Genomic DNA, 24,047 nt, shown 5'->3' with positions numbered 1-24,047 from the left:
GGGGGCTGCAGATAAAGGTCAGGGCAGGTTCATTAACAGACCGCGTGACCATCTTAAGAAAATAACTGTTTACTTTCTCAAATTCCTTTCTTCTTGTAGGAAAAACCAGCTTTTCCACCCCCAACAGATGAGTCCATTGCGGAAAGTTCATGGTGAGTTCAGGGACAAGTGCAAAGAAAAGAGAAATAATGAACACATGGTTTAGGGGTGACGCTTAAGGTTTGTTTGTGCAGATAATCCCAAGATAACAATATGTTAAGCAGTGATAGGAACATATCTTATGGGCCGGCTCTTTGGGAACAGCTTATATTAATTTACAACCAAGAATAATGTAAAATTCTGAGTAATATTTATTTATAGAAGACGTACCGTCCATCCATCCATCCATGGATGGACGGTATGTTGCCAGAGTCAAGAGGCACTGGAGCCAATCCCAGCGGACTCATACTTTATTAATTCCTCTGGGGATATTGATATTCCTTTTTCCACATTTATCCATTCTATTTTGGGCAGCCACATTAGAGCCCTCCTGGGAGCTGGTGAGGTCAAGGGTCTTGGTCGGGGAGCCACAGTGGTGACTTGGGAATCAAACCCGTGAACCTCTGTTTTAAAGTCCACTACTCTAGCTTCTACGACATAGTCACCAATTGCACTATTATTTTACAGGTCAGGCACACTTGAGTGTACTGTACTGGCCCCCTGAATCAAAATGAGCTTGATCCTCTGCCAGAGAGGTGACTTGCAGTCAGAGGTGGTAATGATGTATTGTTATTTGCTACTGTACCTATGTACATATTAAGATATTTCTCCTTAGAGGGCTTTTTTTCTGTTGACTTTGTAGTTTTAATACTTGAAACAAAAACATTCTCTGATTTCTTTGCATTCCTTATGTGGAGAAATTTATATGCTAACTTACAGCAATAATGGCTTCTTACCAAGACTTTCTGTTTTTGTTACAAAAGCCAAAACTATAGCGAGTTCTCTGTATTTGTCGCAGTGTTCTGGTCTGGTGAGAACTGTGTGTCCTTCCCCTACATGTGCCTTCCTTCCTCTTCCTGTCACCTTTGCCCTCTACATAATACAACCTGTGTGTAATTACTGCCACCAAGTGTTCAAAAAATGCAACATAAGACATTTACATACACTAAAAAACCTGCCAACAATAAGCATAAAAGGCTCCAGCATCATTTAAAAAACAAAATCCATCTGGCTCCAATACCACTGTACCTTGTTCAGGGTTGCAGGACTCTGGAGCAAATCGCAGCTGACTGTGAGTCAAGGTAGGACACACCCTGGGCAGGTCACCAGTCCGTCACAGGGCAAACAGAGACAGACAACCACACACACTCAAACCTCGGGGCAATTTACTGCCACCAATTAGGAACCTTAAATAAACTCAGTTGTATTTCACTTTTTTAATGTGTCATTCACCCCGAAATACAGATGGAAATGTGAAAAAGAACACCTCCTCTTGGTTTTTTTAATGGAATGTGAAATATGTTCAGAGCACAGCAACAGCGCAGTACAGCCAAAGCACTCGACATTCACAAGAAACACACAGCGCTTACTGTTCTGCATGCTTCTTTTCTTCGAAGGGGGAAGTGGAACCCAGATGTTGTCCATCTGCTGGTCCTTTAATGGGCCTGATTATGTAATTCAACGCGTTTCACGGTTTCAGCATCCGCTTGAGAGAAATAACCTTTAATATGACGTGCGTTTGAGAGTGATAATGTGGTTACTGCACATTAATAGGAAACTAATAAATACAGCATAGATTTAAGAAAACAGGATGGTTTATTTGCACACCTTGGATGGACAACCAACCACATTTACAGTAAATTAAAAACATAATTTAGATTTTTTTAAATGTTATTCTGCATTGTAGAGGATATTCAATATTTAATTATTTCTCTATTAAATAGTCGTTATGGCTGCTCACAAACTGGATTTCATAATCAGATTATGATTAATTATATATATTTTTTGAGCTAGAAAACTCAATGATTTATATTTTACCATTTATTTAGCCTCAATTGCAACTGAACATATACACATATAAAGTGACAATAGTTATAAAGTACAGTACAAAATGAGATAATGCAAAAAAAAAAAAAAAAAAATTGGTCGCATGTCGTAATGATGGTAAGAGCCACAGTTTGCAGTCATTTTCAGCAGAACTCCTCAGTGAAACACTGTAATGGCAGTATTCGTCTGTTCACAGGCAAACCCCGCTGCGTCCTGCCACAAGCTGACACCAGCGGCTCGTAAAATCGATGTGCGTGTGTTTTGGCATTCACGTTTTTTGTTTTTTTTTCCTTTACAAAATTAACATCACAACTTTTTTATGTGAGCCGTGGCGATCTCAGTAAGAAATCACACAGTTCATTTCGTCGGCCAGTTCGGCCTCGAAGCGAGACATGGACTGACTGGCTCCGCGTGTGATCAGGTCTGTCGCGGCGCTCTCCATCTCGTCCAGGCTCATGTGACAGGCTTCTGCGATCTCCCGCTTGGCAAAGCTCACAAACTTGGGGTCCCTGGCGTACATCCCGAGACCCTCGGAGATCAAGATCTGTTTTGGGGAATGAAAGAAGTTGATTTCGCTTAAGTTCTTCTGTTAAAGTGGGAAATAGTAAAGAGACAGGCAATAGACTTTGCATTTGACAGAATAAGGAAGTCCTGCAGAGAGATTATTCTGATAGCATCTCTCAGTGGTACACAGATCAGATGGCTCAATGTCAGACTCCATAAGTTGCGACCAGCATTAAAAAAAATCAATGCATCCTCCTGCCAACGTTGTGCCTATTGTTTCCCTTTATATTGTTTTAGCTGATATATACAGTCATTTATTATGGCTGCACAGGAACCGGCTCTGAGCGCAGGATCGATAGAGATCCAGCATCGATCGCACAAGTGGAAACCCCGGGCTGTGCGAAGACGGCCCCGAGACAGCAGGATGCACCAAACACCAGAAGCAAGCGACTGGCAGAGTGAGCAAAAACATCTGTAACTCAAAACAATCTGGTGACGGCTGTTTTAGTGGTGGACAACCCTCAGACGAAGACCACAGTGAGAGAAGTGGCAAAACATATGAGAAAAAAAGAAAACAACTGTGGTTCAGAAGAACACCGTACCAGAAATAACTGGGGGTTTAAATGTCAACAGATAGTGAGGATAAAACATTAAATCTGACTGACACGAGGCTTTTTTTAGGTTTTTAATGCACACAGTTCGCATATTCTCATGAATTTTACTCACCGATTCCACCAAACTGTCGGCGCTGCCTCTCTCCACGTATCCCTGGTTGACGGGCGGAGGAGGCATCCTCACGCTGGTGAAGGTCCTGGTCTGACCGGGGTACCAGCCGGGGCGCCGTCCCGCCGGAAGGCTGGCGGAGCCGTCGCTCCACAGCGGCTGACTGGTCCCGCTGGCTTCGTCCACCAGGATCATAGGGGTGTAGATGAGCTTGCCCCGGCGCCCCGAGGGGGCAATTATTCCTGGAAGAGGAGTGTTGCCAGCTGCTGTTGTGTTTGCCCAGGAGGCGGATGACATGGAGGACACGCTGCTCGGCCGGGAGTCCAGACTGTGCTGGGTCTGACGGAGGAGAGCAGAAAAGAGGCGACCGGCGAAGTGAGGAGAGAAACCGTGCGGATGAAAACATCACGATGTTCAGACTGTGTGTGTCACCTGTAGACGAGAGCGCGTTGGGGACGTGTTCCCCTGGTAGGTTCCTGGGATGGGGAGGTCGTCCACACTGCTCTGCGGCCTCAGACACTGGAAGTGGAAGGCCGGCTTACGACCTGAAACAATAAGCAGGGAAGACGCACTTTGTTAATAACCTCCACTTATACAACACCCACAATGCAATGGTGGCAGCCGCCACACAGGGATTTTTGCAACAACATGGAGAGACCAACATCAGAGTCAAGCTCAAGTAAATTGGGACCTTTGGACCGAGGGGTCAAGCCTAGGATTGGAGTTTGACCCGCTGTACCAAATGTAGATGGAGGAAAAAAAGCCTGGACACATGGCTATAACATGCCTGAGGAGCATTAGCGTTAGCATCGCCGATTAACCCAACGAGAGGCTTGAGGGCAAAAAGGCAGCCGTGGGTCTTTAGTAAATCTTGTTTGGATTGTGTTACCGTGCGCTGGAATCATATGCAAAGGAGTAATGCTCACTTTGGGGAAATGCAAAAGTTTTGCACGCTGTGCTCCAGTGGAGCACACTTCATGGTCAAAGTGACATCAGTTCTACAAAGGATTGGGATTTTAAGACTTATATAGGTAGGGTGTCATGATATCATTTCAAAAACAACAGAATAAATATTGCTGCAATCAATGTAATTATATGTAATCTGAATTTAAATACATTATAATTTGACTAATTTTGTTCGACATGTTATTGTTACTGGAGTTTGACTAAAAGAGAAGCTGTTAGACAATCAATTTCAGAATGACTGAACCTGCAACGCTCACACATCACAGCAGGCCATTTGCAAAGTGACGGTGAAATACAGTCATATCAGATTCTTCCAAATGGGTGAAAACACGGGAAAAGAGTCTCACCTTTTGGAATTGCTGGAAGTAGCCGTCTCCTGACGAACTGCGCCCCGTTGGTCTCACTTCCGCTGTAGCCGTTCCCGTTGTACCCTCCTCCGACGCTGCTGCCATTTTCGTTGCAGCCGTTGACCGTGCTCCCGTTGCCGTTGGTGCCGATGACGCTGCCGTTCTCGGCGTAGCTTGCGTATCCGTTGCCGTTGTATCCGTCGGTGGCGTAGGGAGTCGGGCTCACCGCGGCGCTCCCTCCGTTCACGTTGGCGTCGCTGTAGCCATTGCTGGCGAAGTCGTTGGCGTTGTCGTAGGGTATTTCTCCGATGCTGCTCGCCCTCTCCAGACTCTGGAGGTTGTAGCCTGTTTCCGTCGGGACGGGAGACACGGCCTCTGGATACGCATATCTACAAGACCAAAGAGATGGACGACAGCAGGAAAGAAGGTCATGGTCACGGTTTTGATCGGTTCACAGGAAGTCTGTTTAAAAAATGCCTGCCTCAAGTTTCAATCCAAACAATGTAAGACGAAATTGATTGAAATTATCTGGAGTATATATTTTCATGTTTCCCGTGCTGCCTCCCTTCAGCAGTGGCTCTGAGTCGTGTGAGCTGCTTCTTCCTTACCTCTCCACTGACGCTATGCTGGCAGCGTCTCCCTCAACACTGCAGCTCTGCACAGCTTCCACTGCTGGCACCTCAGTGACCAATTCCTGAGGCTCAAACTCAGTGACCGATATCTCTGGAGGGGGAGGAGGCGGAGGCAGTTCACCCACAGAGTCCGCTCTGATCATTGAGAACAAGACAGGACAAGACAGTGAAGAAACACCTCTCCAGCCCGACAGGTTGAAGCTTTAACCTGCGACTGTAGTTTCCGCTGTACCTGACGGGCAGGGCTTCAGACCTCGCCGGCTGCTCCGTCACTATGCTGACGCCGGCCAGCTCTGAACCCGGTCTCTGGTGCTCCTGCAGACCCGCCACCTGCTTGGTGATCACGCCGCCGTTGGTGATCTTGGGCTCGGGCTCGATGATCACCGCCGTCTGCTCCACCAGCCTGTCTATCGGCGGCATCGGCGTGCTGGCGGGTGTGTTGGTCGCCGAGGTTCCAGGCTCACTGTCGAAGATCTCGTCGCCAGTCATCTCCCCTTCTGTGGCCTCCTCTTCCTCCAGGTCACACGCCATGGCCAGGCGCATCTCTGGAGCCAGGTCTTGCAGTGACCGCAGTCCTTGCTAAGACACACAATCAGAAAGAATTTCATTATTTATCCTGATAGAAATGTGCAGCAGGGGGATTTTTCTGCACCCACAAGATATAATGCTCACTAATGTGATGGATTATTGGACCTCAGTGTTACTAGTTGAACTTTTCACATCTGCTCCAAAGCAATGAAAGGTACAGCACTTTAATCATTTCATCTAAATGTAAAAGTAAAGTACCAGTAGTATTTTTAGTAAAAAAAAAAAAAATATTATAGAAATGAATAAAGGATTTGTTTTTCATTCATTTCTACATAGTTCTGATGTATAGATGACGAATTAGCCGTGAGAAGAAGAGAAAAGAGTCATCGATTTGAGAAGCTGCTGATAAAATCAAATAGCAATAAGATCCATGAAAATGAACAAACGCATATAAAGCTGTAAAGAAAACAGATTTGTTGCTTTGACTTTTTGTTTCTTTGCTTGTTGTGTTACTGAGTAAAATGACACCAAGTCTGACAGCAGAAAGTTAAACTTGCTGTTAGTTAGATGTCTGTTAGTTTATTCCAACAAAAAAAGAGCAGGTGTTGTTTGAAGAAATTGTTAGCCAGCTGCTTTGTATGCATGTTATATCATCTGTTATGCATTTGGCATGAATGTTGGGACAAATTAGTGAAATGTGTCTAAAACATACCTGCAGAGAAGCTGCTTTGTCCTTCCTCTTGGATTTCCTCTCCCTCTCTTTTCTTTTGCGAAACTTCTTAAAGTAGTCTTGAATCAGGAAGCTGGCATAAAACTTGCCACAAGTCACTTCATCCCCTGGGAAAGAACGACAGTGAGAAAACAGAGAGATGAGACAGATGCCGACAGATTCAGGAGCATGAAGTCTTTCTGAAGGCAAGTGATTGAGGTTTTCTTGGCTTCCTGTGGTGACTGGGCTTTGCAGTTTTGTGATGTACCTCTAGGGGGAGGAATGACTTCGTCGATGAGCTTAGGCTTGGTGCGTTTCCAGAGCTTCTTGATAATCAGCTTCAGCTCCTCGTTCTGCTGGTCGATGGGGCCTGAGCGAAGCACAAGGAGCACGACGGTCAGAGAAACCCGCAGACTCTCTTCCCTCAACGAGCCGATCACTCAGGACTTCAGGGTCTCACCTTCAGTCTTGATCTTCAGGGAAGTTCGAACGAGGGCAAACAGGGTGGCGTTGAAGGTGACAGTCCCGTCAGGGTGCAGCGGGACGTTCATCGCAACAAGCCTCTGAGAGGACAAGAAAGGGGCAAGATGAGGGTTTTGTTTTTTATATAAGTTCTTTGTTACTCATGTATCTTGTATCAAGCCTGCAGCTTTAAAAGTGTGTTTACTTTGCAAGCAACACGGTGAGGGCAGAGTTTTCCAAAACCGAGAGGAGGCTGAATCCTGCGCAGCATGGTGACGACGTCAATGTGTTTTATGCGGCCCCTGTGAGAGAACGCCCAACAGATCAGACTACTACACAACCTTACAACAGATCAGACGGCAGTACAAACCATGACAACAAGGGCTGCAAACACCAGCTGGAGATAAAGAGGATCACTGAAAGAAGAAGAAGAAAAAAAAAAAGAGTCTTACGTGGCCTCTGGATCGTAGTCAGACCAAACTCTCTTGAACTCATCCAGGTGATGGGTGCCCAGCACGGTCCAGTCTCTCGTCAGATACTCAAAGTTATCCATGATGACGGCAATGAACAAGTTGATAATCTGCAGGAGTGTTAGTGTATGACTTTAACACGCATGTCTGGAGTTAAAGCTTCCCTGGAAATAATCTGACGACAACTAATATCCAAAGTGAGTAAAGCAGAGAGGTCAGACAGTAAGATTTAATCATTGTTTCAATGTTTGCTTCCAAATTCTTTACTAAAATGGAAACTATAGTCTTTCAGAAACAGTGATTATGCTTCTAAATATATAGTTACCCCATTAGTTGATCATGAGGATTTGCAATTCTGAGAATATAGTAAACTTAGCACTCCACAGGGGTCCTGTCCTATTTCAGCTGACTGGGGGGGGATGGGGGGGGGGGGTCTCAGTGGGACTGAGCTAAAGGTCGAAGACCACACACAGGCTCAAAGATGTCAGCTGCCCAAAAGAGGAGAAACCAAAGATGGAATTGACGTCGCACACGAAGAGACACTAAATCAATCCAGAGAAGACAGAACTGCTCTCAACTCAAGATTAAAGAGGATTTTTATGTCTCCGTGCTTTAAAAATAGACTTACATGGTAGAATAGACTCAACTTCTGAACACACAAGTCTGTAAGTCTTAGCATGGATTTAATGTGTATTCAGATGCTTTTATGCATTTGTGTACTAATCCACTTAAAATGCTCTTATCAGTACACACACACACACACCACACACCACACACAGTTGTTTGGGCCTTAAGGTTTATGTTTTTATCAATAATCAGCAATGTAGGCTATTTAAAACATGTAATATGAAGTTGTGGACATTAAAGTATTTTGACATTTTCCACTTTATATGAGTGTGTATTTATCAGAACCACTTTTGTTTGACCCATTTAAAGCTTGAAAATAGCACCAAGGACAGAGAATGGCTACTAAAGTATTTGCATCCTCATTAGAGAGTTTTTTGTGACTGAGGTCTTCTGTGTGGATTAATAAAATCCAGGCCTGCGAGTTCATCTAACAGCTGGGAATGAGAGACGGCAGTGTAAGCTTTAAGATCATCTCTCTCTACTTTCATCCGAGTCTGATTCCACCAGACCTAAAAGCCTCTGAAACACAAGTTTGAATTTATAATAGCTACGTTTGAGGCAGCGTATCTAAGAGGAATAGTGTTTCACGACACATGACCGGTGAGTGGAGTGAATTAGGAAACGGATTAAATCCTCCGTGAGCTTCACTCACCAGGTAAGCGCAGAGCATGAAGAAGCTGATGAAGTAAATGTAGGACAGGTTGCTGCCGCAGGTGAACTCTTCACCAGGCTCAATGTCGGCCTCTGGGTCACAGCGTCTGCCAGGCAGCGCTGCCAGCATGATCTCCTGCCACTGCTCTCCTGTGGCACACCTACAAGAAGGAATGGACCCGGCAGCATTTTCATTTATCCTCCTCTCATCCCATTAAGAGCTGATGCAACCTGCATGTCTGCGTCTCATGTCGAAGCCGGATGTGTGTCTGCTTCAGCGAATTAAAGTGCATTTCAACAATAGTGAAAAAGTATTCTTTTATCAGATTTAACTGAAATATGGAAACATCGCACCGGGGAGTAAAAGTTGACATTGAAGTCCAACAAATATCTTGAAAAAAAAAGACTGACGAGCAATTTGTGTTTATTTTGCAGCAATGATTGGAGTATGAATTTTACCAGCTGGACGTCATTAACTGCATTATTTGATCAGCAGGGATACACTCAGGTGTTTGGTATTATTTTTTATGACTTTCATTCCACTATAATTTGTGTTATGGTGTGAGCCAGTTCTGTTGCTACACAAACAGAGAAATTTGTCTAAATTAAATAATTTCTTGAAAGTAAGAAGTTGTTCTGATCATAATTCGAACCAGCCTACTATATTTTCAAGTTCTGTTTTTTTATTCCTTTGAAGATGTATATAGCCTGTCACTTTTTATCAAAATTTCAGGTTTGTCACTTGTTGTAAAAGAATAATTTACTGAAAGTGAACATCTTAATAACATAATATTTTATTGCCTTAAACAAAAACAGTGAGTTGAATTCTAAATATTTGTGTTTTATAATGTTATTATTTTGTGATTTCTTTTTTATTGCGTTGTAGGAAAAATGAGTTTGACTCCCCTGCTTTACATGACAGCATCATAAATACAAAACATCATTTAAAGAAGAAGTGTTTTTCTTATGAACGGAGGAAAAAACCTCACCTAAACAGTACTAGAACAGCCATGAAGAAAGTCTGGAAGTTGCAGTTCCTGTTGATGTCCGTGTCGTCGTCAATCGCCACCTTCCCAAACGTCTAAAAAAAAAAATTAAATCACATGATTAACAGCAAGTCATCCTTTTCAGAATAATCTGACAAACTGAGCTCAAAGAAAGCTGCCAACTAGTCAGTTTTGTTAGTAGGTAATGTCTTGTTCAATTATAACACCAATATCGTGAATGAATCCAGCACTCAAGGCTCACCTGCATGCCGATCACAGCGTAGATGAAAAAGATCATAGCGATGAGGAGGCCGACGTACGGCAAGGCCTGAGAAGATTAACATTGAAAGTTAACAACTAAAAGCTAACAACAGCAAAATTTAGTTGATTTGTCATTCTTTTTTTTATGGCAACACTGACCTGCAAAGACTTGACAAAAGTCCAGAGCAGAGTCCGAATGCCTTCTCCTTTGCTGAGCAGTTTAACCAACCTCAACACTCGGAACAAGCGGAAGAACGTGATGGACACTTTCCCACTTTCTCCTTTACCCTGGTGAGAAAACCGGGAAAGATGAGTAAATTAAGACATTTTATGACATATATTTACAGTATGAATCTGAGTCAGAGTTGCATCATTTGAAAGGTGGAACAAGTGAAGCCACTGGAGGAATCAGTTTCTTGTCGGATCTCACACAGTAAAATCCCACTTTGCAGGATTCATGCTGTTGTTGGTAACACTGGTGATCCAGCTCGTGACACTAATAACTCTGCTTTGCTCCAAAAATCCAAAAACACTGAGTTGGATAAAGCGATGCTGGAGGTGGAAGGGTGGATTGAACCAGCCGCCCTGCGAGGGATGCTGCCTCTCTCTGTCACCACACATCAGGCAGATTTAGGGGCTTTTATCAGCTGAGGAGACGTCTCACTCTGCTGAGGTGGGAATCGGCTCCCACCCTCCCGACTCGGATTAAAGACGTACTTGACTTTACTAAGTTGGAGAAAATCAGGCGCGCATTCAACGGTTCACTCACTAAATATATTCTGACATGAGGACCTTTCTTTTGGCGTGCTAACAGCCTGGCGTTTACTGATATGACAGATTAACTGTGCTTGTAAACAGTCTTATGCCTGTTCATTTACTTCTGGTAGGACTGTAATTATTATTATTATTTATTAAAGGTTTAGAACGCTTTGTATGACAATTTAATAACAGATGACCAACAAATTCGACTTTTAGCTCTTGAAATCTCTTTTCAGTATATTCCATCCTTTCACATTCACACCGAGGAGCAAATTAGAGTCGCCAGTGAACCTGACATGCATGTCTTTATACTGTATGAGGAAACCGGAGTAGCGCACAGAAAGGCCTGGCGGTATTTCAAAAGCATGACCTTATCCCTGTGAGCTGAGAATGTGCCTTATATTCCATTGTAACATTTTCAAAATAAAATAATTTAAGAAATGCTTGAAATGTCAGAAAGAAACTAAACAGTCAGAAGAAGAGTGTGGCATCAGATGAAATCTCTCACCTCGCCGTGGCCGCCTCCCCCCTGATCAACATGTCATGTGGTCACAGCCAGGCAGGGATGTACCGTGAAAAGAAAAAAAAAAAAAAAGAAAAATCTTCATCAATCACAAGGCATGCATAAATTCAGGCGCCAGTTATACTAAACTAAGACGACTTATTTGCTGTGATAAAAATACCAGACACATGACTGGACTGAAAACCTACCGGAACAAAAAACTGAGACACTGAACAAACAGTGTTGTTTATGTTTGGTGTTTGTTGGATGAACTTACACTAAACTCGGACACCGCGATGTCCAACACGCTCCCCACCACGATCAGAGCATCGAATGAATTCCAAGGATCGATGAAGTAGTGCTGCACGGATGAAACGAGAGTCAACAGAGCAGAAACGGGTCGGGGTCAAATTGAAAACTGTTCCTGAAAGGTGGAACTCTCACATGAGCCCGCAGAGCCAGCAGCTTAATGATCATCTCGATGGTGAAAACCACGGTGAAGATCATGTTGAGGATGTCCATGATGGAGGTGAAGAGTTTGGACTGTTCGTAATGCTGAAGAGACGAAACAGAAACAGGGAACAGTCACTTCAGCGTCAATGAAATAAGACTGGAAGGCGTTTGACGAAGGTCGTGGATGAACCTGTACCTGAACGGCCAGGGTGAGCGTGTTCCCCAGGATCAGCACAAACATGACGTACTCAAACTGGCTGGAGTTGATAATCCTCCAGAACTTCAGCTGTGACGGGTTTTTGGGAATATAAATCTTTATAGGCTGAGCTTTCAGTGCGTAATACACACACTGACGCTGCGGAGAGAGACGAACAAAACAGACATGAAGCAACAACGGACCTTTATATCACGGTTCTACGGTTCCGTAGGACCACTGACTTGATTTTTGTTGAGCTCGCAGTTCTTGAACTCGGCTTCTCCCTGCTCTCGAAACGTGATGATGACAAAACCCACGAAGATGTTCATCATGAAGAACGCGATGATGATGATGTAGATGATGAAGAAGATGGAGATCTCCACTCGGTAGTTGTAGATGGGCCCTCGGTTGATGGCGTTGGCGTCCACGGCCTTATACAGGAGCCTTTAAGTAAACGCGCAAATAAATCAAATGTCACTGGAGCTTAAACCGGGCTGCTGACTTCTCATGTTATTCTTTTATCAACAGATCCTATAAAAAGACCTAAAATCAACATTAAACTGATCTGAGGAACCAATATGTTCCTGATGTGAACTCTCCAACATTTAAAGGTCAGATTCGTATCATCTTATCTTCATATTTGCCTTCCGAAGAACTGGAGATGATAATGAGCTCTGGATATAATACTGTTCAATAATATGCACATAAATAAAGAATTCTGAAGCCTTTAGCAGAATCAGTTTTCTGTTGAAAAGTGTAAAAATTCATAATTTTGACATGAGCTAAATATTTCACTTTTATACTACAGATTTCCTTTATTCCAAAGTACATCAGTCACTCCGACGACAGATGTTGGTGTTCATGAGGGTGATTAGACTAGCAGCCTCATCATCTGAACCCTGAATACTCACTGCGGCCAGCCTTCAAACGTTGACACAGTGAATAAAGCCAACATTCCCATCAGTACGTTGTCGAAGTTGAAATCGCTGTTTTGCCAGATCCGCTCTCTGACCATGGGGTGGTTCATGTCCCCGTCTTTGTAGACCACAAAGGTCCCCCTAAAAGGACACACAAACAATTTTTTTTTTTTTATATAATAAATAATGAGATACAATAAATTAATCTCCTCTTGGAAACAACATGAATGATTTTATTTTAAATGAAGAAAGGACACTGACTTGCACTCATCGGGTGTGTGTTTGGCTTCATCGGTGCAGCTGTAGAATCGACCCTGTTGCATGAGACGAGAGGAGAAATGTCCCTGAAAACACTCACGGCTGATTCACAGACCTTTCACAAATACACACTTGACTTTCAGAAATGACATTTCTAAAATGTTCACAAACAGTAAAAGAGAAAAATAGAGATAAGCAGTGACTCACTGCCATGATTTAGATTTTGTGGAGGTTATTTCTGCATATATGTTGCTAACATGGACTGTGAAGTGTGAAAACACAACAGTAGCCCTCAGCATGAGCACACACCTTGAACAGCTGCACTCCGATACAGGCGAACATGAACTGAAGCAGAGTCGTGACGATCAGGATGTTTCCGATGGTGCGAATCGCCACAAACACACACTGCACCACGTTCTGCGAACGCACAAGCAACAAAACCGAGTCGTCTCCCGAGCAGCAACCCGCAGTACTGACGGCAGATATCAGATGAAGTAGTGATTATGAAATGAAGTGGAGGGGGAAGCAGACGGAGGACCACTGCTCACCTTCAGTCCCTTTGCTCTGTTGATGGCTCGAAGAGGCCTGAGCACTCGCAGCACTCGCAGGATCTTCACCACAGAGATTGCACTCGAGCTGCGAGCGGGAACGCGAAGGGTTTAGAAAGCAAGCAACACAAATCGGACACCAGCAGCTCTTCCCGCAAAGCTACAGCCTTGCAAGAGACGCAGAAGCAGGTTCAAACCTGCTGGCCAATGATGAGGCAAAACCTACGTGGAGTCTGCATGTTCTCTCTTTCTCCCATGAGCTTGAAATTCATTTTTTGAACAGCCTGAGAATGTAACACCTCAGGCACGTGCCTCTTCCTGCATGACGGGTATTAAAAACTGAGGCAGGGAGAGCACGAGTCGTAAAAGCTTTACAGAAACATCCAACACAGTTCCAAATCGCTGCACTTCACTGCTTCTACAGATCGCCGCAGCAGCGACTTAAATTGATTTTCCTGTCAGAGGAGGCCAGCGTGCGGTTTGTGCAACACGGATATCTACTCACTGCAGAAAGAAAGACGTGAGCGACACGCTGACAACCAGCAGGTCGAGGAGGTTGAAGGCATTCCTGCAGAAGGAGCCGGGGTGCAGGAACGCTCCGTAGACTGTCATCTGAAACGTGAGCGAGGAGGTGAGGAAGCGGCGTTAGAAACTGGCTTCACAGGGAGCCGTTTTCCACTTCAGTCCGCTTTTACCTTCAGTACGATCTCCACGGTGAAAACCGAAGTGAACACATAATCGGCGTACCCGAGAACCTGGAAGTCACAGGATTGATATCAGCTGACGAGATGAGACTTCAGTCGTGCAAACAATAAAGAAAACATGTTAACTCCGTGACAGTGGGGTTAAATTTCACAGGCAACAAACAAGAAAACCTATTTTTAGTCCATGGACATGAAGTGAAGATGAAAGCATGATTACAAGACAAAATGTAGATGAAAGTGTGTCTTACTATGTTCCTGAATGAGTGAGATTTGATGGGGTCCTCAGCAGCGAGAGAAATACTGCTGAGGATGATGAAGATGAGGATGAAGTTGGTGAAGTAGGGGTGGTGGATGAGGTTGTGGCAGGCGACTCGCAAACTGAAAAACGGAAAGGAGATCACATGCAGCGCGTGGTTTCTGTCGTCGTTTGGGCGACTGGAGGGTGAGAATCAACTCAAATTACCAGTTTTTCTTCCCCAGAATGAAGAACGAGCTGCCGTCAGGTATCGGCACGATCTTTTCCTTCGGTCCAGAGAAATCCGGCTTTAATGGAGCAACTCCTATAAACACATTAATATATATATTTTTAATCCCTCCTCAGTCAGCAAAGTTAATATTTGTCCTGCTGTACAGGGTGTTTGATGACTCACCCTCCAGACCCTCGATGGCTCGCAGCTCCTCGTTCTCCTGCCAGTCGTCCTCTTCGTTCTGCTCTCCAAACATCCAAAAAATGTAATTCATAACTTATATCTCTAGATTTAAATGTAGAATATATTGCAGGTAAAAGAGAAACTCTACCCCTGCGTCTTCATCTTCCTTCTCCTCATCTTCATCCCACTCCTCTTCCTCTTCTTTTTTCTCCCTGAATAAACAAACAGCAGCGCAGATTAAAGGAGACAAACACAAACAAAGCAGGAGGATGTGCTTTTTTTTTTTAAGCATCTGCACCACAAATCAATACTTTGGTTTATGAGACATTTCACTGTGATTTACAATGTTTTTGTGCCTTAAATGTCATAATCAGCCCTCCTCTAATGTGATCATTTTTAGTTTATCTCATACAGCAGTTTTTGTCACACTTGTTTTTGTATTATCTTGATTTTGGACCCTTATTGTCTCATGTTTCTTTTTAAAATCATGTGTTTTTTTTTAGTTTAGTTTGCAGATTTTGACCTTTTTTGTTTTTATTTTTAAAGATGACTTAATTATTTTTCAGTCTCACGTCTCTCATTTTTGTATGAATGTGACGTAAAAAGAACTCAAAACTTGTTTTCAGCCATAAAGCCTCAGTAACAGATAATAGATATTAAAATAAGGGACACAGAGTGTATTATAAATGCATTCGGTCGTGCTCCTCAGCATCTCCTTTTCTTAGAACACATCCGACTCACTCGACTTTTGTCTTCCCACCACCTCCGGCCAAGTTGTCCACAGCGATAGCCAAGAAGACGTTGAGCAGGATGTCTGGTCCCAGAATGAAGGAGCCTCACTGTTTTCCTTTTGGAATAAAAAGACTTATAATGACACTAACACTAAATACTACTACTGTTCACACGATAATGCAAGTCGAAACTAAAATACTCAAAGACCGTCCGTGGGATTCACTGAGGAAGGATACAGTTACCGCAGACAAAGAGGATGACGAAGTAAAGGCACACCACCATGTTGGGGAAGATCGGCCCTCCGTACGCCATGATGCCGTCGTACATCACGGCGTTCCAGTCCTCTCCAGTCAGGATCTGAAGGAAAAGATCATTCAAAACCAAAGAGTTACACTAAATATTAACTTAAAGTAACGGGTCATTGTCATGTTGCTATCATATTTATTATTGTATACTGATTTTTTTTTCCCTTTTCGCCTCTTGTTTGATTCAACATGTCAGCAGTGACATGTTGAATCTAATATTTACCTGGAAACAGGTGAGCAGCGCCTGAGGGAATGAGTCAAACGTGCTTCTCTTCATCTGCGTCTCGTCGAAGTTGAATTTGCCTCCGAACAGCTGCATTCCCAGCAAGGCGAAGATGATGAGGAAGAGGAAGAGCAGCAGCAGAAGGGAGCAGATAGCTTTCATGGAGTTGAGCAGCGAGTTGACCAGATCGGACAGGGCGGCCCAGTGTCTGGAGATGAAAGCGCACACACACGCACACACACACACACACACGTCAGTGCTTTAAACTCCTCGTGTGCCGGCTGTCTCTGTGGGTCCGCTGGTTACCGAGTCATCTTGAAAATCCTGAGGAGTCGGATGCAGCGCAGCACGGAGATTCCGATGGGGGGGATGACCTCCAGCTCCACCAGCAGCGTCTCCAGGATGCCGCCGCACACCACGAAGCAGTCGAAGCGGTTAAACAGCGCCATGAAATAGATCTGCAGTCCGAAGGCGTACATCTTCATCAGCATCTCCAGAGTGAACAGCATCAGCAGGATCTTATTGGCTCGCTCTGAGGAACGAAAAGGTCGGATCATTAACGTGTTCCTTCAGCGAACCTCCAGAAAAGCTTGAGGGGAACAGCGACTGACCTTGCATCTCCGTTAACCATTTGGGTTGTCCGTAATGCTCGGAGGCGCTCGCCACCGTGTTGAGGAACACCAGCAGAAGCACCAGCCAGTAGAAATTAGTGGTCTTGACGGCAACGCGGCAGTTCTTCCTGAAAGTGTGGTTCAGCTGGCACAGCTGGTCGCTGAAGAAAGAGAAGGCAGAAGTTTCATTTTCAAGTTTCAGAAATTTCATTACAGAAATACGTCTGTTGGGCCAGATTTATTGAAAATCTTTGGATGTGCTAATGATATGCTGAAACTACATTTAATCACATATTCAATTGTGTTCTGTTCTAATAACATTGTTGAAAACAGTATTTGAAAATTAGTTTCTTTGACAAGTATGACTGATACACACGACTGCAGAAATTTAGTGATTAAGCAACTAAGAACACAGTAGCTCTCTGATAGTTGACACTCCTCATTTCATATTTTGCTCTTACCAGAAGCTGTTGGCCATCATTTTTGCCCTGAAAAAGAAAGAAAGAAAAAAAAAGATTTAAAGATGATCTTCATAACAGGATCAGTAATGAACTCTCTTTGTACACTGAGAATGAACAGTGGCGACTCTCACATGAGAGAAGCGCAGCAGCCGTTGTCGTCGTCGAGGTACGCTATGTCGTCGTCGGAGTCCGACTCTGTGAAAACAGCAGCAGCTGTTAGAAAACATCAAATTAAAAACAATCAGCCTGTAGTCAGACTCTTATCGTACCTCCTCCGTCCTCGCTGTGCTTGTACCAGCCGAACTTCTTCATCATTTTCTTCTTTGCGATCGCGGCACCTTTGAAAGACGCACACAGACAGATGAAACGGGATGGGACGAGGCCTTCGGATGTCTGCGGAGGTCTGAATTTCACCAACGTTTGTTTCCTTCTTCATCCACGTCCTCGGCCTCTATGAGCCAGTCCATGTAGCCGATCATGTCCTCCTCCATCTGTTTGCTCTCTTGTGCCTTCTGAAGCTCGCCACGCGCCACGGCCTTTTCTCTTTCCTTAGAGAACTCTCTGCATGCGGGAAGACGTGTACATGTTTAAAAAAAGAACGAAAGACAACATGTGACAGGTTCAACTTGACAAATTTTTTTTTTTCTTATCACACAGAGAATTCAAATGTCTACTCACCCGCTCAACACACCCAAAACAAGATTGATGATGAAAAATGATCCAAAGATGACCAAAGACACAAAATAAACCCATGGAATCTCGTAACCAATGGCGTCATTCATCTGTACAGAGACACAAAGAACATGTAAGTGTTGGTAATCAGCAAACATACACAAAGAGGAGATCCAGGACGAAGTGAGCGTACCCAGTAGAGCACATCGGTCCAGCCTTCCATGGTGATACACTGGAAGACCGTCAACATGGCGAAGAAGATGTTGTCAAAGTTTGTGATCCCACCGTTTGGACCTTCCCACTTGCCTCTGCACTCGCTGCCGTTGACGACACAGAAGCGCCCGTTTCCGGCGAACGCACAAGGGGACGGATCGTCCTCCACCATGAGACCTGGACCAGGACCAGGACCGGGACACAGACAGGAGGTCAATTCACCCATTTCCCATTAATACCTGATCTAGACTCATACAATCCGAGCCGTGGTCTTGGGAAACTGGAATCAATCTCAGCTAACGTCGGAGGAAAAGGCATGAACAACAGAAAAGTGGAGACCTGTGCTCAGAGAGTAGCACGTCTTGTGCATCCTGCCGATGAAGAGCTCCAGGCCGATGATGGCGTAGATGATGATGACGAACATGACCAGCATACCGATGTGGAGCAGGGGGACCATGGCCTTCATGATGGAGTTCAACACAATCTGTAAACCTGAAGACACAAACACAACAGCGCTAAAGAGAGGAATCAAAGGAACTTGAATGGCAAATACAAATTCAAACACTCATCCATCCATCATTCTTTAACCAGCCTGGTAGAGAAACTGAGCTCTATTCCAGGGTGTTTCTGGGTGACTGGGAACACCAGTACATCTAGGCACACAACCACTCTCTCCCACTCAAATAAAAGTGACAAATGTTAAACATACTTGGCACTCCAGATACGAGTCGAAGAGGTCGTAACACCCTGAAGGCCCTCAGAGCTTTGACGTCCAGGCCTCCAGGTTTCCCTGCAGCGTGGTGGGCCTCTCCAGGCTTATGATCCGTCATGCCCTCCGCTATCACACTGAACAACCTGCAGAGAGAGGACAAGTCTTAATTCATTCACCTCTTCGAGGAAAATCAGGGATTGAAGTCGTGGCTGCATGAAGGGCTAAAATACCCGACAATGACGATTATGAAATCCAGCAAGTTCCATCCACTCCGAATGTAGGCGCTGGGGTGCATGACTAAACCGTAGGCAAGGATTTTAGTGAAGGTCTCAATGGTGAAGATGACGAGAAAGACGTATTCAACTTGTTCCTGAGAGCAAAAAACAAAGATGATGTGGGGATGGGTTAGGCATAATTGGGATAACATTTTTGATTCAGACTATAGAATACCAGAGAAAATGTCAAGGAACTGTTCAGATTTAATGTTGACATTTAGAAACTGTCACTGCTTGCGTCATTCGTAGAAATGGACTTTTTCTTGCTTCGGTGAACAAATGCGGAGATCTGCAACCATCAGAAGCTGCTAGCTGTGGCTTTCTAACCTGTTAACCCACTGCCTAACACACACTTAAGACTGTCACCAGATCCCTTTTCTGTAACCTTCAGCTTAATGCTTCTAATCACTATCACTGTCACTGGGACTTTACCTCAGACTGACACGGTAATCCACAAAAGATGTGGTTTAATGGAAGAGGACCAGTGCACAACAAATCAGCTTCACCAACCAAAACCTTGCTCAAAATTTAGGGTTTTGCTTTATATTAAGTCTCAGGAGAGAACGATATCTTAAACTGACAGCTTACCTCCTTTCTGAAATCCAATAAAGGGATCTACTGACATTTATCCCGCTGAAAGACTGTGTGTCTACCACAGTTTTAGTGCTCAAATATTCACTTTCTACTCTACTATTCAACACCTTTGTCTTCATGTTCTGTGTGACTGCCATTAACACATCTTTAGTTTTCAAGCTCCCGTTCAAGACAACACAAGGAACTATGAAGACAAAGGTGTTGAATAATCTGCGGAGGGTGGAGGTAAAGTCAATATTTTAGTTTAGTTGAGTATTTTAACAGTGGTGGACACAGTCCAGCAGGATAAATGTTAGTAGAGTGAAGGTTCTGAAATATGTAAGGGCTCTAACATGTAAGACAGTTCAAGATTTAGAAAAAATTCTATCAATAAACAACTGCATAAAGTTCAATTCCCAAGTATTGAAATGAATGCTGTGTAAAGCATAGAGGATCCCGTCTAAAAGAGTGCCACAACAACGTGTCATTAGCATGTGTTTTGTGTTTTCAATGAGCCGTCGTACAACCCTGTTGATCTGTGTTTACTAAATGACTTGCTTTAAGTTTTATTAGTTTATTTGTTCAAAGAAAGATCAGAAAAGCAGCAACAATAAGAAGGAGACGAGGCAGATGGTTGATGTTTAAGTCAGTGATGATCCTTGACAGGGTCAACGAGCCGAGGTCACAGCGCAACTTTTCCCCTTTAATGCCATTATCACCCACCAGAAACCCTCCCAACCTTCAACCTCCTCCTGCCTGCAGAGGAAAACCCTCCTGACTGTCCGTCCTTCACGAATGTAAAACTTCTTCTCATTTCAAAATGTTGATTTATTACACTTTAAAAACAAATCAAGTGACCTCCAATGACTCAAATGACCTGAGATTGAAGGTAATCTGAAGCAAACAGTGAAGCCGTTATAATTTAGTGTTTGTTCTCTTTATTTTTAAAGACAGAGCGTCTTCTCACATCTCTCACGGCAACAGCTGTTTGTGCTGAAAGCCGCTGCTTCTGTTTGAAGTCTATGCATCACGTGAAGATTTTTCAGTCAGTTTTTGTAGGATCTTTCTTTTAGCATGTTTTTCTCATCTCCTGTAACTATACTGCCTCGTTATCTTATCTTGATTCAATATCATAATTCCCTTTCAAATTCTACATCCAAGCAGCAGATGTAAGACAAAGAAAACACATGAAAAGACGAGTAGACACCAGACAATATTTCAACAGTGGATCACAATATTTTCATACAGTTCACTGTTCACTCGGTCTGACCAGTACCAATACAGATTCATATATTCATGCCGTGCTGAACTTTTTTTTCTGAGTATTTTAACATACCACTCATTGACTTATGCTTTTCTACCGGATGAACCAATGGATGGACGGATGGATGGCTGTTTTGGATAGTTCTATATTTCAGATGCAAAACCTTTTACAAGCCAACAGCGCATGTATAAAAGCTGTAAAAACACCAACTACGAGCCAACCCTTTGGAGGAACAAACCAAGAATTTTTACAGCAGTAAAGTGTTCAGCGGTTTGAGTCACATGCAGTTGTAGCTGAGCCAAACTATTGTGTGAAGCCAAGCTGGGCGTGCCAAGTAATGTCTTCTAATTTTCAAGAAACAAGTTAGGTTCATCAAGTGTGTGAATGTCCACAGAGAACTCACCAGTTGGTGATTAGTAGCGTTTGAATCGTCGTCGGGGTACGGCTTGGTGACGCCCATGGCCACGCAGTTGGCAAAGATGGCGAGTAGAATGAAAATGTCAAAGGGCTTGAGGACTCCAGTTAAGGCTTTGACAGATCTTGTGAGCGTGTTTCACTGGTAAAACACACACAACAGCATTGACAAGTCAACGTGTCCAATCATGGTCTGATTCACACACACACACATGTTGTTGAATACTGTTTAATTACACGTGTAAACACAGAAAAACTTCCTCAGTGCATGAAAGGATATTTCCACTCCACCAGGGCCAGGGCGGCCATGCGGATGGGGTTGCTCAGTGTGAGGCAGCAAAGCGCCCGGGGGGCCCTGAGGGCAGACTTGTTGGCCTGCATCGCCTTCTTGGCCCCCCCACCTCGTTTTCTGGACGAGCCAGTTGACCCGAGGGTGTCTGATTTGCCCGCATCGCCCCCAGGGGGGGCATCTGTTGGGGGGGGCAAAAAAAAGGGTAAAGGGAGAAAGGAATATCAGAATCAAATCAAAGCATGACATTTAAAATATGGCAAAAACACAACCCATCTGTCTTCAACCATTTGATTATGAGTGACCAGAAGGAGAGTGATTATTAATAGTTTGGACTAAACTATTCTAACTGCATTAATTAAATTGTTCTCAATTGGGAAAATAAATACAGAAATAAAGTTACAGAGTGAGAGGGCTCACCACAGCTTGACCTGTCAGCTTGACAAGTTTTCATAGCTTTCCTGTCATAACCACGATTAGATCCCTCAATCAATACAGGGATCCTCAAAAAGTGTTTAAAGTTATTGTAGATACCATTTAACCATATTTAATTTCATTATGAATCAGAGGGATTTCATTCAGTTTTCCTGTGTTCAAGTCACATATTTCATATGTATATATGATAATATATGATTTTTTTTTCTTGTTAAAATTGTGGGTGTACAAAAATATTCACAAAGGAAAATGACATTCATGTTGGCATTTATTTTTTCCTTCCACCCCGAGTGATTAGATAATAAATATGTGTTTTAAAGCAACACTAAGGAACTTTCAGTTTTCGTTAATTTTGGTGGCGCCAGTGGACAAAAGCGGTAGTGTTTTGCCTGAACGAATACTACAGTTCCCATGAGGACTAGCGTGTGGCATCAAATTGCTGCTCCCGGTGGCATGCTGTCGGACTGAACTCGCCTTCATTTGTTTCCAGTGGCTGTGTGAAGGACGGATAGCGACGAGGTAATGAATCTAAATGAATCTAATGGTAGCTAAACAATGTTATATCGTGATGTGACGCATGCCGTAAAGCAGTCCGCACGTTTAGAGTTTTTTAGTGTGCAGGGTTCCTACCACCCTCCTCACAGCTGCTTAGTCCAAGTGAAAGCAATACTGACGCCCTCAGCCCGTGACAGAGCGATCATTCAACTAGTTGTAAGTCGAAGTATCATCACAAAAGATATTAAAATGTTTTATTAAGGTTGAAAAGTTCCTTAGTGTAGGTTTAAATGAGATAGAAGCCCCTGATAGTTCTCTTAAATAGCCGACTGTCCGTACATGAACTTCATCCTATCTATCACTTGCTGACAGTTCCTGCCCAGTATCATTTTATATTCTTCTGTATGTGTCCTCATTTTATTATCCAACATATTAGGGGAGGGATTGCACAGTCTTTAGTAGATAGACAGGTATTCTGTCCTGAAGGCCTCATATAAGACCAGATGTGACCTACTTCTTTGTTGGGAGCAGTGTGGCACTTAGCCCTGCACTATCCCCAAGTAGGCCCATGAACACCTGTTGACTGAGAATAAGCCTGTGGGCACATTTATTATATCATCCATGAACAAAGCCTAACAGTGTGAGCAGATAAGGGTATTTTATTAAACTTTAGATAATTGCCCAGTCTGTGAGTTACTTGTGTCCAAGAAATTATTGTATTTATTAAATAAATATTCTCCTTATATTTTGTAGGATCTCTCTGAATTTAGTTTCTCAGTACGGATACACTTAATTTAGTTATACATAATTCCAAATTGAATTTATTGCATATTTCTACCGTGTTCGTGAAGAAGCTGAGAGACTTTACCTTTCTTTGCCCCGTCCATTCCTGCAGTCTACCAGCACCAAACCACTGAAGAAAACATCAACTCCTCCGGTGGGTCTGCGATGCGTGACGGATCACAGATATGAGCAAAGCTCCCTAACAGACAGCTCTTTCCAGGAGTGAAATAAAAAAGAGGAACGACAAAAACAGGAGCATCCGCGGGCTGTCATTTCACATCCACATGCCGGACGCCGGTGCTGCTGAGCGGCTGCGGGTCATCCTGCTCCCCTCCTCCGCCTGCTCCTCACAGAGATCCAATTAAAGTCCAATTCCTGATCATTTCTAAAAAATTTTAAATTTCTTATTTGTTTAAGTTTTCTTGATCGGTACGAGCGAAATGTACAACAAACGCGTGCTCATATCCGCGGTGGTCAGCCGGCGGGATTAAAGCCGCTGAGCCGTTTAAAAGGATGACAGTGGAAATCTTTCCAGGGTGGAGGTGGAGAGAGAAACAGGGCGGCTGTGGGGGGGTTTTGTCTCCCTGTTCGGGTTTTAGAGGAGATGGATATTCAAGGGACGTGATGACAGGGTGAAGAAAACGAGAAGAAATTTTAAAAAGTGTGATTTCAGGACCCTGGACAGCGGCCGTGACTGGCTGCAGTAACACAG

General features: G+C 43.7%; 1 protein-coding gene across 1 annotated transcript; it reads right to left on the bottom strand.

Moving 5' to 3' along the window:
• Nucleotides 1-1,649: 1,649 nt before the first annotated feature.
• On the bottom strand, nt 1,650-23,520 carry LOC115408914 (voltage-dependent L-type calcium channel subunit alpha-1D-like). The gene is made up of 47 exons (XM_030119883.1): nt 23,421-23,520; nt 21,614-21,803; nt 21,323-21,428; nt 19,038-19,177; nt 18,805-18,950; nt 18,435-18,587; nt 18,076-18,272; nt 17,889-17,992; nt 17,629-17,771; nt 17,480-17,548; nt 17,342-17,405; nt 17,211-17,237; nt 16,750-16,910; nt 16,445-16,670; nt 16,139-16,346; nt 15,847-15,967; nt 15,620-15,692; nt 15,027-15,090; nt 14,879-14,936; nt 14,692-14,788; nt 14,477-14,606; nt 14,220-14,279; nt 14,030-14,136; nt 13,525-13,612; nt 13,286-13,393; nt 12,980-13,032; nt 12,713-12,859; nt 12,044-12,245; nt 11,802-11,960; nt 11,597-11,707; nt 11,430-11,513; nt 11,159-11,179; nt 10,051-10,179; nt 9,893-9,958; nt 9,634-9,725; nt 8,646-8,805; nt 7,349-7,476; nt 7,102-7,198; nt 6,895-6,997; nt 6,703-6,804; nt 6,438-6,562; nt 5,430-5,776; nt 5,174-5,332; nt 4,566-4,954; nt 3,685-3,797; nt 3,256-3,591; nt 1,650-2,569 (listed from the first exon to the last, which is right to left on the bottom strand). Exons 1-47 carry the CDS (start codon nt 23,437-23,439, stop codon nt 2,363-2,365), a joined length of 6,189 nt encoding a protein of 2,062 aa, XP_029975743.1. The 5' UTR covers nt 23,440-23,520; the 3' UTR covers nt 1,650-2,362.
• Nucleotides 23,521-24,047: the final 527 nt, after the last annotated feature.

This window comes from Salarias fasciatus, chromosome 20 (assembly GCF_902148845.1).
Source record: "Salarias fasciatus chromosome 20, fSalaFa1.1, whole genome shotgun sequence".
In the NCBI taxonomy this organism is placed as follows: Eukaryota; Metazoa; Chordata; class Actinopteri; order Blenniiformes; family Blenniidae; genus Salarias; species Salarias fasciatus.
Note: the sequence above shows the minus strand (reverse complement) of the source record. Positions and strands in the feature narration are given on the sequence as shown.

What these genes read in the sequence shown, in the direction of transcription:
- LOC115408914 (XM_030119883.1), bottom strand. An exon ending in GGATGAAGAAGGAAACAAAC is followed by an intron (nt 17,549 to 17,628) that starts GTTGGTGAAATT and finishes CGTCTTTCAAAG; the next exon opens with GTGCCGCGATCGCAAAGAAG. An exon ending in AGGATTTTCAAGATGACTCG is followed by an intron (nt 16,347 to 16,444) that starts GTAACCAGCGGA and finishes TTTCATCTCCAG; the next exon opens with ACACTGGGCCGCCCTGTCCG.